Source organism: Sus scrofa, chromosome 6, assembly GCF_054392235.1.
Source record: "Sus scrofa isolate SSC_HxYL_T2T_F1_AM1 chromosome 6, Sscrofa_HxYL_maternal_Yorkshire_Landrace_v2.0, whole genome shotgun sequence".
Taxonomy (NCBI): domain Eukaryota; kingdom Metazoa; phylum Chordata; class Mammalia; order Artiodactyla; family Suidae; genus Sus; species Sus scrofa.
This window is the reverse complement of record NC_139388.1, coordinates 84,422,907-84,436,490: the sequence shown is the minus strand read 5'-3', so window position 1 is coordinate 84,436,490 and position 13,584 is coordinate 84,422,907. Positions and strand designations below refer to the sequence as shown.

Below are 13,584 nucleotides of genomic sequence, written 5' to 3'. Positions count from 1 at the left end.
AAGATCATCAGCAATTAGGATGTCGACCTCCTCCAGGAAGGGAGGGGGTAGGGTTGGCGAGGGCTTCACGTGACTTCAACTGATTTTATCGCAATCTTGACTTATTTTTGAGTTCCTTGAATATGGCATGAGCGTCTCCACTTTGATCTCCACGACAACCCCGAGTATAAATACAACAAAGAAACAGGCTCGGGGAGGCAGGTAAAGTGCGCCCACTTCCCCAGATTCTGAGAGGTAGAGGCAGGAATTGAACCCTGCCCCCAGCTGCCCCCAGCACATGCAGGCTGCTCTGTGTTTACTGAACTGCTGCCAGGGGTCTCGGGGACTCAGCAGGAGAAGCTGCAGCAGAGCAGCTGGGCTCCATGGAACTGGGCAAGGAGGGTGGGCCTGCGGGACTCAGGGCTCAGCCCAGGCCTGGGAGCAGCGCGGGCCCAGGCCAAGCTCAGGGGAGGTTTCCTGCCTCCTGGCCTGTTTCCTGATGCTCTCCATCCCAGTATAGACACCCGAGGGGTACAGGCGAGAGGATAGACACCGAGTGAGCTCCGGTCCTGAGGAGACCCCAGGCTTCCCCACGGGGCACCCCAACCACAGACTCCAAATCCTTCAGAGGCAGAGGTGTTTCAGGACTCGGCCTGGCGGTCATGCATTCTGTCCTCGCTCCATTCACATAACTTGCTAAATACTGGGGTGTGCTGGGCTCTGGGGAGACAGGGCTGAGGAGGCAGCCCCTACCCTCCAAGGGCTCGGAGTCTGCCCAGGAGGTCAGACATGCAAATAAATAAGCACCTAAGAGACACTCAATAAATGTTCAGATTGAAGTAAGTGAAAGCTATTTAATAGGAGTGGTTTTCTCAGGGCTACCTGAGATGCTGTCTCCCAGGCTCAAGTCCTAATTTTGCCTCAAATAAAATTTAACTCTCAAAAGAAAGAAAGAAAACTATTTATTAAATATCAGCACTGGAAGGGCTGCTAGAGCCTGGCCCTTGTGGCCCAGACGATTGTGACTTGCTCAGGTCACTTGGTGATTCAATGGCATAACTGAAGCCAGGTTCCAGGGCTCCAGACTCCATGCAAGGCCTTTTCTTCTATATCTCATCCCATCCCTACCTTTTTTTTTTGGCTTATTAGGGCCATACCCATGGCACATGGAGCTTCTCAGGCCAAGGGTCTAATTGGAGCTGCAGCCGCCGGCCTACACCACAGCCACAGCAACGCCAGATCCGAGCCATGTCTGAGACCTACACCACAGCTCACAGCAACACTAGATCCTTAACCCACTGAACGAGGTCAGGGATCGAACCTGAAACCTCATGGTTTCTAGTTGGATTCGTTTTTGCTGCGCCACGACGGGAACGCTCTTACCTTTTTTTTTTTTTTTTTAAGTTAATGACTGTGAAATACTTCAAACATGTAGAAAAGGTTTTTTGCTGTTTTTGTCCAGGCTAGGGGTCGAATGGGAACTCTAGCCGCCTGCCTACTCCACAGTCACAGCAATGCCAGATCTGAGCACGTCTGTGACCTACACCAGGGACCGAACCCACGCCATAGCAGTGACAATGCCAGATTCTTAACCTGCCAAATTATCGGAGAAGTTTAAAGAATAGTACCGTGCCCCTTGGGAACCCACTACCAAGCTTTGTCACATCTTCCCAGGGGTCCCTGCCACCTCTCTTCCCAGCCCGAGCCAGATCCTCTCCTTGTCTTCTGGGGCATGTTTCTTTCATGGGCTGCACGTAAGAGCTTTTTAGAAAAGAGGCTCTGAGGTGTTTTCTGACACGAACCAATTCTCCACCTCTGACACCCACTGGGTACCCGACAATTGCATTCCCTTCTAGCACTATTGCCCTGGTGTCGGCAACGGATCCCCCAAGTTCCTGGGCTCGGTTCCACTTTGGACACCGTCACGGGTCACCCCGTACAGCCCACAATTCGGGGCTTCTCACAACCCCTTCCTCGGGTCTGACAATTTGCCAGAACAGCTGCCAGAACTCAGGAAAAGGCCGTACTCATGTTTGCCCATTTGCTGGAGGGGGTTCAAATGAACACTGAGATGAAGACATACACACAGGCCGAAGTCCAGAAGGGTCCAGAAGGGTCCAGAAGGGTCCTGAAGGGTCCTGAGCACACAAGGTAAAGACTCAGCGACACCATTCATGACAACAACAGGCCTGGGACAGGCTTCGGGGACCATTCCATCCCACCGTCTCCTTTCCAGTTGGGCAAACCAAGGCCCAGGTCATTCAGCACTTTCCTGACACAGCCGGGCCGAGAACCCCATCTCCTCATCTGTCAAATACCGAATAGCCAGTGTTTACTGGGCGTTTACAGCACACGCTGAGGGACCCACCTTGTGAGGCAGGTGAGCTTCTTGTCCCAGTTTCAAGATGAGGCCTTTCAAGATCAGATAAGGGTTCGTGTGTGTGTGTGTGTGTGTGTGTGTGTGTGTCCTCTTAGGGCCACACCCGCAGCATATGGAAGTTCCGGGGCTAGGGGTCGAATTGGAACTCTAACCGCCTGCCTACACCACAGTCACAGCAATGCCAGATCTGAGTACGTCTGTGACCTACACCATAGCTCATGGTAACACCAGATCCATAACCCACTGTGCAAGGTCAGGGATTGAACCTGCCTCTCCATGGATACTAGTTGGGTTTGTTACTTCTGAGCCACAACAGGAACTCCTTTTTTTAGGTTTGTGTCTTCTTTTTTTCTTTTTCTTTTTTTTTTTTTTTTTGGAGGCTCCAATAAGGGAAGTCACTTGCCTGCAATCTCCTGGCTGGTAGGACAACACAAACAGAACTTCAGGGCTAAGTCCTCTCTAGGAAGACAAAGGCTCTGCCTCAGCATATTATTGAAAGGATGCAGTCCTCAAAGGCCCGTTTCCAGGAAGGAAGACATTGTCACCAGGCGCTCATCGTCCTAGTAGGGCCCACAGGAGGAAAGCACCCCCCCCATGGAAGGTGACCTCCTCCCATCCCTCCCCAGGTGAGAATCCAGGGGAAAGCTTTGCTGGGTCAACTGAGAACCAGAAATGTTGACTTTGGTGCCAGCAGCTCCAGGGTGGGAGGCCCGTGGGGGGTGGGGGCCCCCGGAGGAGGCCGGAGAAGGAGGTGAGATGGAGAAGGGTCTCCTGGGAGCTTCAGGCGGGGAGGCCTGGGCCTGAGGTGCAAGGAGGCCCAGAGACAGAACTGAGCGATGTTCCCACGGACTCTGCGTTGGGCTGTTTTCCATCCTGTGCTGTGTGGTCACTCACAGTCGCACGGTGACTTCAGTCAAGTCTGTCGCACGCGGCAGCTGCAGGGCTGCAGTGGTTTGGGACACGGATGGGGAGGGCATTGGGGGTCACCGTGGTGGGGGAGGGGTGCAACTTTGCTGAGAGAAGATGACCATCACAGAAGAGGGGTGCTGAGCATTGGTCCAGAAGCAGGGATTCAGAGCAAGGGGTGACAAGAGGCCCTAACAGCAGCTGGGCATCCTCGGGAATGGGGAGGAAGGCTCCACATGTCCTGCAGCGCATGTAATTATCTGATTGTTAAAGGCAAAAGCACCCCCAGGGGACTGGAGGGCTTTGGGGTGCACTTGTTATATGTGGAAAACCCTTAGCAGAGTGTCTCTGCTCAGGAAACGCTTAATAAATGGCAACTGTGATGATGGTTTTTTTTGTTTTTTTTTTTTTTTGTCTTTTTCTAGGGCCACCTCCTGCAGCATATGGAGGTTCCCAAGCTAGGGGTCTAATCAGAGCTGTGGCCTCTGGCCTACATCACAGCCACAGCAACGCGGGATCCAAGCCGAGTCTGCGACCTACACCACAGCTCATGGCAACACCGGATCCTTAACCCACTGAGCAAGGTCAGGGATCGAACCCACAACCTCATGGTTCCTAGTCAGATTCACTAACCACTGTGCCACGATGGGAACTCCTGTGAGGATGGTCTTGGAGGCAGAAGGGGCAGTGGTGTGAGGGCCGACCTGAGCCAGATTGCCTGGGTTCCAATCTTAGCTGTGTTCCTTTAGGTAAGTTACTTCCCCTCTGCCCTTCAGACTCTCCCTTCCTTCCTCCCTTCCTTCCTCCCTTCCCGCTGCTCCCTGGCCAGGGATTGAACCCACAGCACAGCAGCAACCCAAGCTACAACAGTGGCAACACCAGATTCTTACCCTCCTGATCCTTCAGTTTCTTATCTAAAAACATGAGGATACAATTAACATCTACTTCATATGGTCGTAATGAGAAATAAATGAGCGAATGCACGTAAGGCATTTAGCATGTGTGGTAGTCGGGGTCCTGCCAAGAAACAGAAACAACAGGAAATATACACAGATGTCTTCATTCTGGCTGCCATGACAAAAATACCATCGACCCGGTAGCATGAGTAACATTAACTGTCACAGTTGTGGAGGCTGGGAAGTCCAAGAGCAAGGCACCGGCAGATTCGGCGTCCAATGAGAGCTCACTTCCTGAGTCAGAGATGGCTGAGTTATCACCGCATCCTCACATGGTGCAAGGGGACAAGGACGCTCTCTGGGGTCCCTTTTAGAAGAGTACTGATCCCTGTCATAAGGGCTTTACCCTCAATGGCCTAATCACTTTCCAGAGGCCCCACCTCCAAATTTCATCGCACTGGGGATTAGGGTTCAACATATACTTTTTTTGCAGGGGAAACACAAACTTTTATATATACATACACACACACATATGTACAGCAATATATATAATACTATGGTATATAATACTATGGTATATAATACTATATACCATAGTATATTGTGTATATATAAACTATGTTATATACACACACATATATTTATTTATAATTAGATATTGGCTCATGTGGTTACAAAGGCTTAAGTCACATGATCCCCGGCCTGCAAGCTGGAGAGGCAGGAAGAGGTGGTGGTATAGTTCAAAGGCCTAAGAACCAGATGGCTGATGGTGTAGATTCCAGCCCAGAGCTGATGTTCTGAGGACCAGGAACACCCATGGTGGAAGATGGATGTCCCAGCTCAATTAGTCAGGCGGAGAAGGAATTCAGCCTACTTCTGCCTCTCGGTTCTATTCAGGCCCTTGATAGATAGGCCGATGCCCATCCATACTGGGGGGGCCTTTCTGCTTTACTCAGTTCACAGATTCAAATGCTCATCTGACCCAGAGACACCCTCCCAGACACACCCAGAGGTAATGTTTGAGCAGGTATCTGGGCATCCCATGGCCCAGTCTGGTTGATATGTAAAGTTATACACAGCAACACATACAGCAGCTGGGAAGCAGTAAGCATTCAGTGCCTACAAATCATTACTATTACAGCTTTATGAGTAAGAAACAGATAAGGTTCAGTTTATTTGGTCATAGTCACATAGTTTCAGTGATGATGAACTGGAGCTTCAAAAAAGACCCCCCCCCAATTGGTCATATTTGTCCATTCCTGTGGTATAAATATTCCCACCAAGGCTGATTTCAAGCTACCAACGGTTTAACAACCAGCTCACCAGATTCCAGAATATTTCAGAATCGGCTTTTGTGGGCCAGTATGAGCTGGCTCCCACATACCCCTGCAGCTCCACTGGGCCTGCAACAGGGGGCCATCTCGTGAACATTAGCTGTTGTTGCCAGTCTGCTGAGCCAGCCATGATCACTGGGCACCTTCCTAACCCCCGTTCCACAGAACGGGAGATCGAGCTTTGGAGAGTTTCAATACTTACCTATCCGAAGTCACAGCACAAGCCAATTACTTGCTGTCCGATTTCCCATGTCTTATCTCAGCAAGGTGTATGTAAGGGAGTTCCTGCTGTGGCTCAGAGGGTTACAAACCCGACTAGCATCCTTGAGGATGTGGGTTCGATCCCTAGCCTGGCTCAGTGGGTTAAGGATCCACGTTGCTGTGAACTGGGGTCGCAGATGAGGCTCAGATCCCATATTGCCGCGGCCGTGGCATAGGTCGGCAGCTGGAGCTCCAATTGGACCTCTAGCCTGGGAACTTCCATATGCCGAGAGTGTAGCCCTAAAAAGCAAAAAAAAAAAAAAAAAAAAAGCGAGGTGTGTGTATGTAAGGACGTATATAAGCCTACACATGACCATCACCCCACCCCCTTAGAGGGAATTTCCCAGGCCCCATAAAGATGAGAGTCCTCTCCCCTCCCAGACTGGCCGCTCTACCTTAAAAGCCCTGAGGGGGCTTGGCAGCGGGGATGTTCTTGTTGGCTGGGGCTCCTGCCAAGCCACACCTGCCCCAGTGCTCCTGAGCTTAGATCTGTCCTAGCTTGTACCTGTCACATGTAGGCTTGGGCAAGTACTGTTTCGGCAGCTGGTGAGCAGAGGGCCCATATCCTTGAGCGTGTCACCCTAGGTGAGGTGACTCACGGTGCTTGGTGCTTGGGTGGATGGAAGGCTGCAGGTGGGGGAGGGCCAGAACCCAGCCCTGGAGAGATTTTCAGCCCTGCAGGCAGGCTGGCCCCAGGCCAGATAAGGGCCCAGGTGAGTCACCTGCCAAGAGGTGCTAGAGGCTGGGACAGATGTCTTCCAGGCAGGGTGGGACAATGACAATTTCATGGCTCTTGGCTCTAGCTGTCCCCTGAATTAAGATGGACTCACATGTATGGCTGCTGGGCTTGTTTCTTTTTCTTCTTTTCTTTTTTTAGCAGCATCCGAGGCACATGGATATTCCTGGGTCAAGGATGGAACCTGCATCATAGCAGCGACATAAGCTGCTACAGTGACAATGCCGGATCCTTAAAACCCTGTGCCACAAGAGAACTCCTGGATTTGCTTCTTATCTGTGATGCTTCCAAGAGCCATGGGGCTGAAAGGACACAGGGACACTCTTCCCAACATGTCAGGGCCAGGTTTGCCAGGGTGTGGTGGGGAGGGGAGGGTGGAACAGGGTAACTGCCCAGTGGCAGGAGAGGGGTTAATGAGCAGCTTATGCACTAATGGGGCAGGGTCCTGCAGTCTTGGTGCAGCGGGTATTTCCTTCCCTTCTTGGAGAGCTCAGGGGATTGAGATGCCTTTGAACACTGAGCCTGGGATGGGGAAAGGGCCCCTGGTGGTCTTAGTGGGGAGGAGACAGGGATGTGGGTAGGACTGCAGCAGTGCGGGGGAGGGGGGGTGTCGGATGTGAGGAGAGAGTGGGAGGGGCAAGGGCTGATGGAAAGCCCACACTTTGCTGCTGGTTTGGCAATGCAGAGAAGGAGCCAAGGTTGGAGGTGGCCCAGATGGGGCAAGGGTGGGGGCCACTGTGGCTGGAGGCCATGCAGGGAGGGGCACCCCACCAATCCAGGACGTTCTGAGACCCTGGCATCCATCCTGCTGTGCTAGGGAAGGAGAGGCAGCTGGCCTGGGCTGGCTGGTGGAGGATGGGAGCTCACTGAGAGACAGGGCTACAACTTCCCTCCAACCTGGAGAGACAGGCTAGACCCTTCCAAAGCGTCTCAGTTCACAGGGTCACTCACTGTGTTCTCACTGACTAAGTGGCCCACCCTCTTCCTTGCTTTAGTGCTTAGGTTCTGGAGCTAAAATGCTGGGTTTTATTTCTTTGTTTATTTTTATTTTTTTGTCTTCTTTAGGGCTGCACCTATGGCATAAGGAAGTTCCCAGGCTAGGGGGTCGAATCAGAGCTGCAGCCAGCCACCAGCCAACCCCATAGCCACGGTAACGCCAGATCCGAGGCGTGTCTGTGAGCTACACCACAACTCAGGGCAATGCTGGGTCCTTAACCCACTGAGCAAGGTCAGGGATCAAACCTGTATCCTCATGCATGCTAGTCGGGTTCATTACCGCTAAGCCACAGAGGGAACTCCAAAACACTGGGTTTTAATTCTGGCTGCTGGGTGAGCTTGGGTAAGTCTCTTACCCTCTCTGAGCCTCGGTGACTTCATCTAGAGAACAAAACACCTACCTCCCCGGGCCTTCGAGGACTAAATGAGAGGGTGGCTATGTGGCCTGGCACAGATCATGTCAGGTTCCTTGACACATAGTAGGTGCTCTGCCATGTCCGTTTCTCAGGGATGGGTCTAGGCTTATGGGGGGGGGGGGCGGGCAGGCAGCTTCCCCATACTCTCCCCCACCCGTGTCCTGGGGCTTGGAGTCAGCTGGACCCAGGCCGGCCAGGCCTGAGTCCAGGCTGGGCCCTGAAAGCCCAGGATCTAAGGGCAGAACCACCCTCCCCCCACCAGGGGAGGGGGCCCTCCGTCTCCACCCCATTCTGGCCTCCCAGCCTCTCCTGGCTCTGAAGGCCTCTGTGGCCCCCAGAGGACCTCAGAAGCCCCTGGAGTTGGGGATGCCAGAGAAGGACATTCCTGGTCTTATGGGACCCAGCCTGGCTTTCTGGGAAGATGAAGGAATAGCACATTCCTCCTGAAATAATTGTCCTGGAGCTATTTCCAGAGGCTCTTAATGCCCAGGCCAGAAATGGCCAGTGATCTCGGCGCCTGGGTACCTTCAGGGCAAACGGCACACAGGCCCAGCCCTCTCGCTGGCTGTCTGCCCGCCTGCCCAGCCCCCGGCCCGGAACAGAACCAGGCCTGGCTGAGGCCCCACAAGGAAACAGTTGCCATGGCTTCCCTGGCCCACTGAGTTGCCCTACACACCTCTTCCTCCTTCTCAGGGGGTCCCCCTGGTCCCTCCTCTTGGCTCCCTGTCTCAGTGGCTATAACCAGCCCATCCCAGGGCAAAAGGCCAGTCCCTCTCAGAGATCGTGGGCTGGGAAATGTCTAGTGGAGGCTTCCATGTAAACGTGCTTTGTGCTCCTGGAGCTGATCATTAAGAAACGTCAGATAAATCCAAAGTGGAAAAAATACTCCAAAACAATTGGCCTACATTCTTCAAACCCGTAAATGTCAGAAAAGACGAAGAAAGACTGAGGAGGAGTTCCCCTGTGGTGCAGCGGAAACAAATCTGACTAGTCTCCATGAGGATGTGGGTCCGATCCCTGGCCTTGCTCAGTGGGTTGGGGATCCAGCATTGCCATGAGCTGCGGAGTGGGTCACAGACTCGGCTCGGATCCCACGTTGCTGTGGTTGTGGTGTAGGCCAGCAGCTGCAGCTCTAAAAAAAGAAGAAAAGAGAAAGAAAGAAAAAAAGACAGACAGACAGACAGACAGACGAGGAACTTCCAGGCTGAGGGGGACCAAAGAGACCTGAAAACGGCAATGCTTGATCGGGAATTGGCTCGTGGGTTGAGGATATTGTTGCCATGGAGAACATCGGGGCGGGGGCGGGGGTGGGGGAGTAATTGGTCAAATTCAAATGTGGACTGTGTATTAGCTAATAGCTAAGAGCGCTCTCAGTGTTAACTGTCCTGTATTTGATAACTGAACAGGTAAGAAAAGGTTCTTGTTCTCCCAACACGTAGGAGAGTCACACTGAAGTAGTCAGGAGTAAAAGCTGCTGTTATCTGCAACTTACTCTCAAGATAACAACAATGAGTGTGTGTGTGTGTGTGTGTGTGTGTGTGTGTGGTTTGTGTGTGTGTGTTGATAAATGCAGCACTATGTTTCTAATTAGTAGATTCGAATAAAAAGTACATGCAAGTTCATTATCGCTTACATTTTCAGTAAGTTTGAAAATTTTTCAAAACAGAGAGCAAAAGTGTATTTTCAGTACTTGTGGGAATGAAATAATGGAGAGAAATGATGGAGGGCAAAAACCATGAGATTTCGAAGGGGAATCTTGTTCATTCATTCAAGAAACAGGACCTAGATGCCCCCTAAGGACCAGGCCCCAGTGAGAGAGGGACACAGGAGTCCTGAAAGGAATCCACGGGCTCTAGCCCACCGTAGCGTAAGTACCCAGCCCGGGATCACTGACAGTGAGGCAAGAAGAAAGGAAAGAAAGTGCCGTTATGCTGTGGATCACCCAAAGGGATAACCTTTTAGGGAGACTCAATAGATGTTGGCTGACCCAACGAGAAAAAAAAGGTAACTGATGCTGACCACAGCCACGACAAGAGTTATATTAGGCCGGGCATAGAACTTCCTGACTCTCAGCATAATTAAATACGAGAAAAACAACAGGGAACACTGGAAAACGTCCACCCCATCTTCACTTTAAAAATAGGGCCCATCTGTCCTGGAGAACTTTGTGTGCTGCTGACCCTGGGGCAGGGGCCTGGCCAGGGTGACCCCTGGAGGCATCTCCCAGCTCCAGGATTCCATGATTCTATGACATGGCCAGCAGTCTGGAGTGGGGGCATGAGGTTATTCCCCAGTAGAGAACCAGAGGAGGGCTAGGTCACCTACCTCCTGAAGGAAGAGTAAGAGTGGGGAAGGGCCCTTAGGGCAGGTGGGGCGCAGCCAGCCAGGAAGGGAAGGGAAGGGTGGGGACCGTGGGGGGTCAATCCTCAGTCACCTCCCATATTTCCGGAGGAGGAGATGGGGTGGGCTCAGGCCGGGATTGGAAGAGGCAAGAGTCTGGACATTCCATGCGATTCAGACCCAAAGGACAAGGGCAGCTGAGGGGCCTCGGGCTGGGAGGGGGCAGGCAGCTGTTTTCTGGGTGGGACAGGCTCAAATATTGCTCCATCCTCTCTAGGCAGAAGTGGAAAATTAGCATCGGACTGGCCGTAGTGGGAGAGAGAAATCAGAGCCTTCCTTCTGGTAAGGGGGAGTACTGGGGACCTAGGGGACAATGGGATTGGGGGTGGGGCCTAGGGACAGGAGGTGGGGATAAACGGAGCAGAGCCTGGTCAGGCCCTTGTCCCTGTAAAATGCCCACTTTGGGACCGAGAGGAGTAGGCATCCCAAAGCCCCCTTCTCTTGTGAGGGGGACGGGAAGATCCCCTACTGCCAGGAAGGATGAAGACCAAACATCCTAGAAGGTTCTGTCTCACAAGTCCAGCCCCATTCGTAGACTAAGAGCACCCCCTAGCCCCACCCCTCCCCCGTTTGAGGTTCCTAAAGTCAAGATCAGCTTAGTTACAGGCTTAGCAAGTCCCCTTCTCCATCTGGTTCTCCCCATCCGTGCCCCAATCCAGGCAGGCAGAACAACAGGTGTGGTGAGAATTCTTCCCTAGTGGATGGCAAGGGGGGGGGCAAAGTTACCCCGACAACATGGCGTTGTCTTTCAGCAATCATCAGACACACCCAAGATAGCACCTTGGTCCCTACCACTTACAAGGCAAGTCCCAGCATCTCTCTGAGCCTGTTTCCTCATCTGTCAACTAGGAATAGAATAGGAACGACCTCTTTCATTTGTAGTGAGACTTACAAGTAAGGCACAAGCAAAGGGCTGGGCAAAGAGAGAGGGCATGTATTGTTTTGTTTCTAAGACACTTTTTTAGAATCAGGGTGCACCGTGGAGTTGATGATTAACTAATGCCTGGAATTCCACCATTAGAGACTCAGTCCTTGGCCTTCGTGATCAGCTGGAGTCCCCGCTTAAAAGGTGGATGGGAATTTCAGACTGTAGGCTAGAGCTAAAGGGAAAAAAAGACCAGCCATTTTTTCTAGGGCGCCCTCTGGCCTCGGCTGTTCTCAGGGTCTTGCTTACCTCCCCTTCTCTTGGCCTTTGTGCTTTCTGATGAACAGGGTATCCACTTTGCAGTTTGAGAGTCCCTGGGCCTGGGGGGAGGGCCGGGGGAGGGAGAAGGGGTCGTGCTGGCCCTCTGGAGACAGAGGGGACACCTGGAGAGAAAGCCTGGTGGGAGGGGGCAGGGAGCCAAGGAGAGACAACACGACTCTCTCCTCGCCAGGCCCGGGAACCAGCCCCCAGGTGAGTTCTCAGCCAGTCTGTACCACGAAGCTTTGTCTGCCCCCACCAGGACGATGTCTGGACGCCACATGAGCCGTTCCAATACTTACAGCTGCTTGAAATATCCCAACAACGTGTCCTTTCTCACCCAGACTCCAGGCTGGTCCCACAGCCCCAACGTGACGGGGGATAACAACCTCAACTGCTCTCGTACCCCGAGTGGCTCGGAGGTGAGCAGCAGCCCTTCAGAGCAGTCCAAGAGCCCCGGATCCCCCAGACTCCCAGTGAGGAGAATCTGCACGGGCCGGCCTTACAACTCCAAGTGCATAGAGACAAGCCACTTGGCAAGCTGCCCCAAGGCGGCCAGAAAGCCTGCTTGTCTTGGCAGCTCCCACTGCCTGCTCTGTACAGATCGCCCCTCTGGTCCCTCGAGCCCCACCTTCCTGGACCAACTCATCAGAGGCATCAACTACCTCGACAGATCCACCAATGCCTTCTACAGCACCTGCCCCAAGTCATCACTGACCCTGCCGAGGCTCGCCGCCAGTTACCTGGAACGCGCCACCAACATCATCCACCTGGACGACCCGGACCCCTCCTTCCCCGGCAGTCATTCCAACCCCAGCACCAGAGTGGCCACCTCTGATGACTCCGGCACCTGCACCTGCATGGTGCCATCCACCAGGGGGGTCAATGCTTTGCAGTGTGTGGGTGACTCCGCCAACACCAGCTGCCCACGCCGGCTTCACAGCCAGAGCCTTGCTCCTATGCTGCCACTAAGGCCAGGGATCAAGTTGCCGGAGCTCCCTCTGTTTGGAAACGGGATCTTTTCCTTTGGGCGTCTGCCCAAGTTCTGGGAAACAATCCGCTCAAGCTGGAAAGCCCCCGAACCCATCTCCAAACCCTGTAGCTGGTGGTAAAGTCGACACCAATGGAGAAGTGGGCACACATGCATCAGGCTGCAGTTATGGAAAATAAACTGACTGTGGCAAATGCTCCTTCTGAGCCTCCACTGTGTGTGTGTGGGGGGGAACAGCCATTTAGATGGGGAGGTTATTAGCTTGAGGATCTATAGGTCAGGCAGGTAAGAGTAAATGGGTGAATGGGGCTGGGTGGGTGGTAGTAGGGAGTGGTGGAGACTGTGGCTGAGTGGCAAACGGGATAACTTGCCTAAACCCAGTTCTCAAATGGGTGTTGCTTTTTCAAGAGAAGCCAAGAATCGGATTTTCTACATGTTAGCAGCAAATTTAAAAATATCATGGTGCTTCGAGGGTGGAACAAAAAAATATTTGCAGGCTGAATGTGAGGCTCACAGATCTGAATCTAGACTCTCTGATTTATACCTTGAATGAATCACTGAGGAGCTTCGAGCGTCTCTTAGCCTCAGTTTCCCCTAGCTCATTCCCAATCCCTATTCATATTCTGCTTTTTGTTATAGATTTTAGCACAGCCCCATGTCAGCAGAAAAGTAGGACTAATAATGATGGGATGATAGTGATGACAGCTCACAGAGCACTTTCTATGTGGCAGGGTCTGTTCTGGATGCTTTATGTAGATTTGTTCTTTTTTTATTTTCTTTTTACAGCCATAGACACAGCAAATGGAAGTTCCCAGGCTAGGGGTCAAATCAGAGCTGCAGCTGCCGGCCTACACTACAGCCCCAGCAACGTGGGATCCGAGCCGCATCTGCAACCTACACCACAGCTCACAGCGACAACGAATCCTTAACCTGCTGAATGAGGCCAGGGACTGAACCCGCATCCTCATGGATACAAGAGCCCAGGGGACATAGAGAAAATCTTGAGGATGGCTTCTTCTTTTTTTTTTTTTTTTTTTTTGTCTTTTTGTCTTTTTGCCTTTTCTAGGGCCACACCTGCGGCATATGGAGGTTCCCAGGCTAGGGAT

The 13,584-nt window shown here is 52.5% G+C and overlaps 1 protein-coding gene across 4 annotated transcripts; it reads left to right on the top strand.

The window, feature by feature from the left end:
- The first annotated feature begins 10,153 nt into the window (after positions 1–10,153).
- Positions 10,154–12,674, top strand: LOC100517477 (uncharacterized). 4 transcript variants are annotated; one of them, XR_014808642.1, is made up of 3 exons: positions 10,154–10,243; positions 10,522–10,586; positions 11,750–12,674. XR_014808642.1 is itself a non-coding variant. In XM_084965746.1 (2 exons), the coding sequence occupies exon 2, from the start codon at positions 11,754–11,756 to the stop codon at positions 12,597–12,599; it is 846 nt and encodes a 281-aa protein (XP_084821872.1). In that variant the 5' UTR covers positions 10,530–10,586; positions 11,750–11,753; the 3' UTR covers positions 12,600–12,674. The 4 variants fall into 4 exon arrangements, 1 of the variants encoding a protein (XP_084821872.1); XR_014808644.1 differs by having other exon boundaries at positions 10,174–10,243; positions 11,681–12,674; XR_014808643.1 differs by having other exon boundaries at positions 10,184–10,243; positions 11,832–12,674.
- Positions 12,675–13,584: the final 910 nt, after the last annotated feature.

Coding starts and splice junctions, on each gene's coding strand:
- LOC100517477 (XM_084965746.1), top strand. CDS start 11,754: ATGTCTGGACGCCACATGAGCCGTTCCAATACTTACAGCTGCTTGAAA.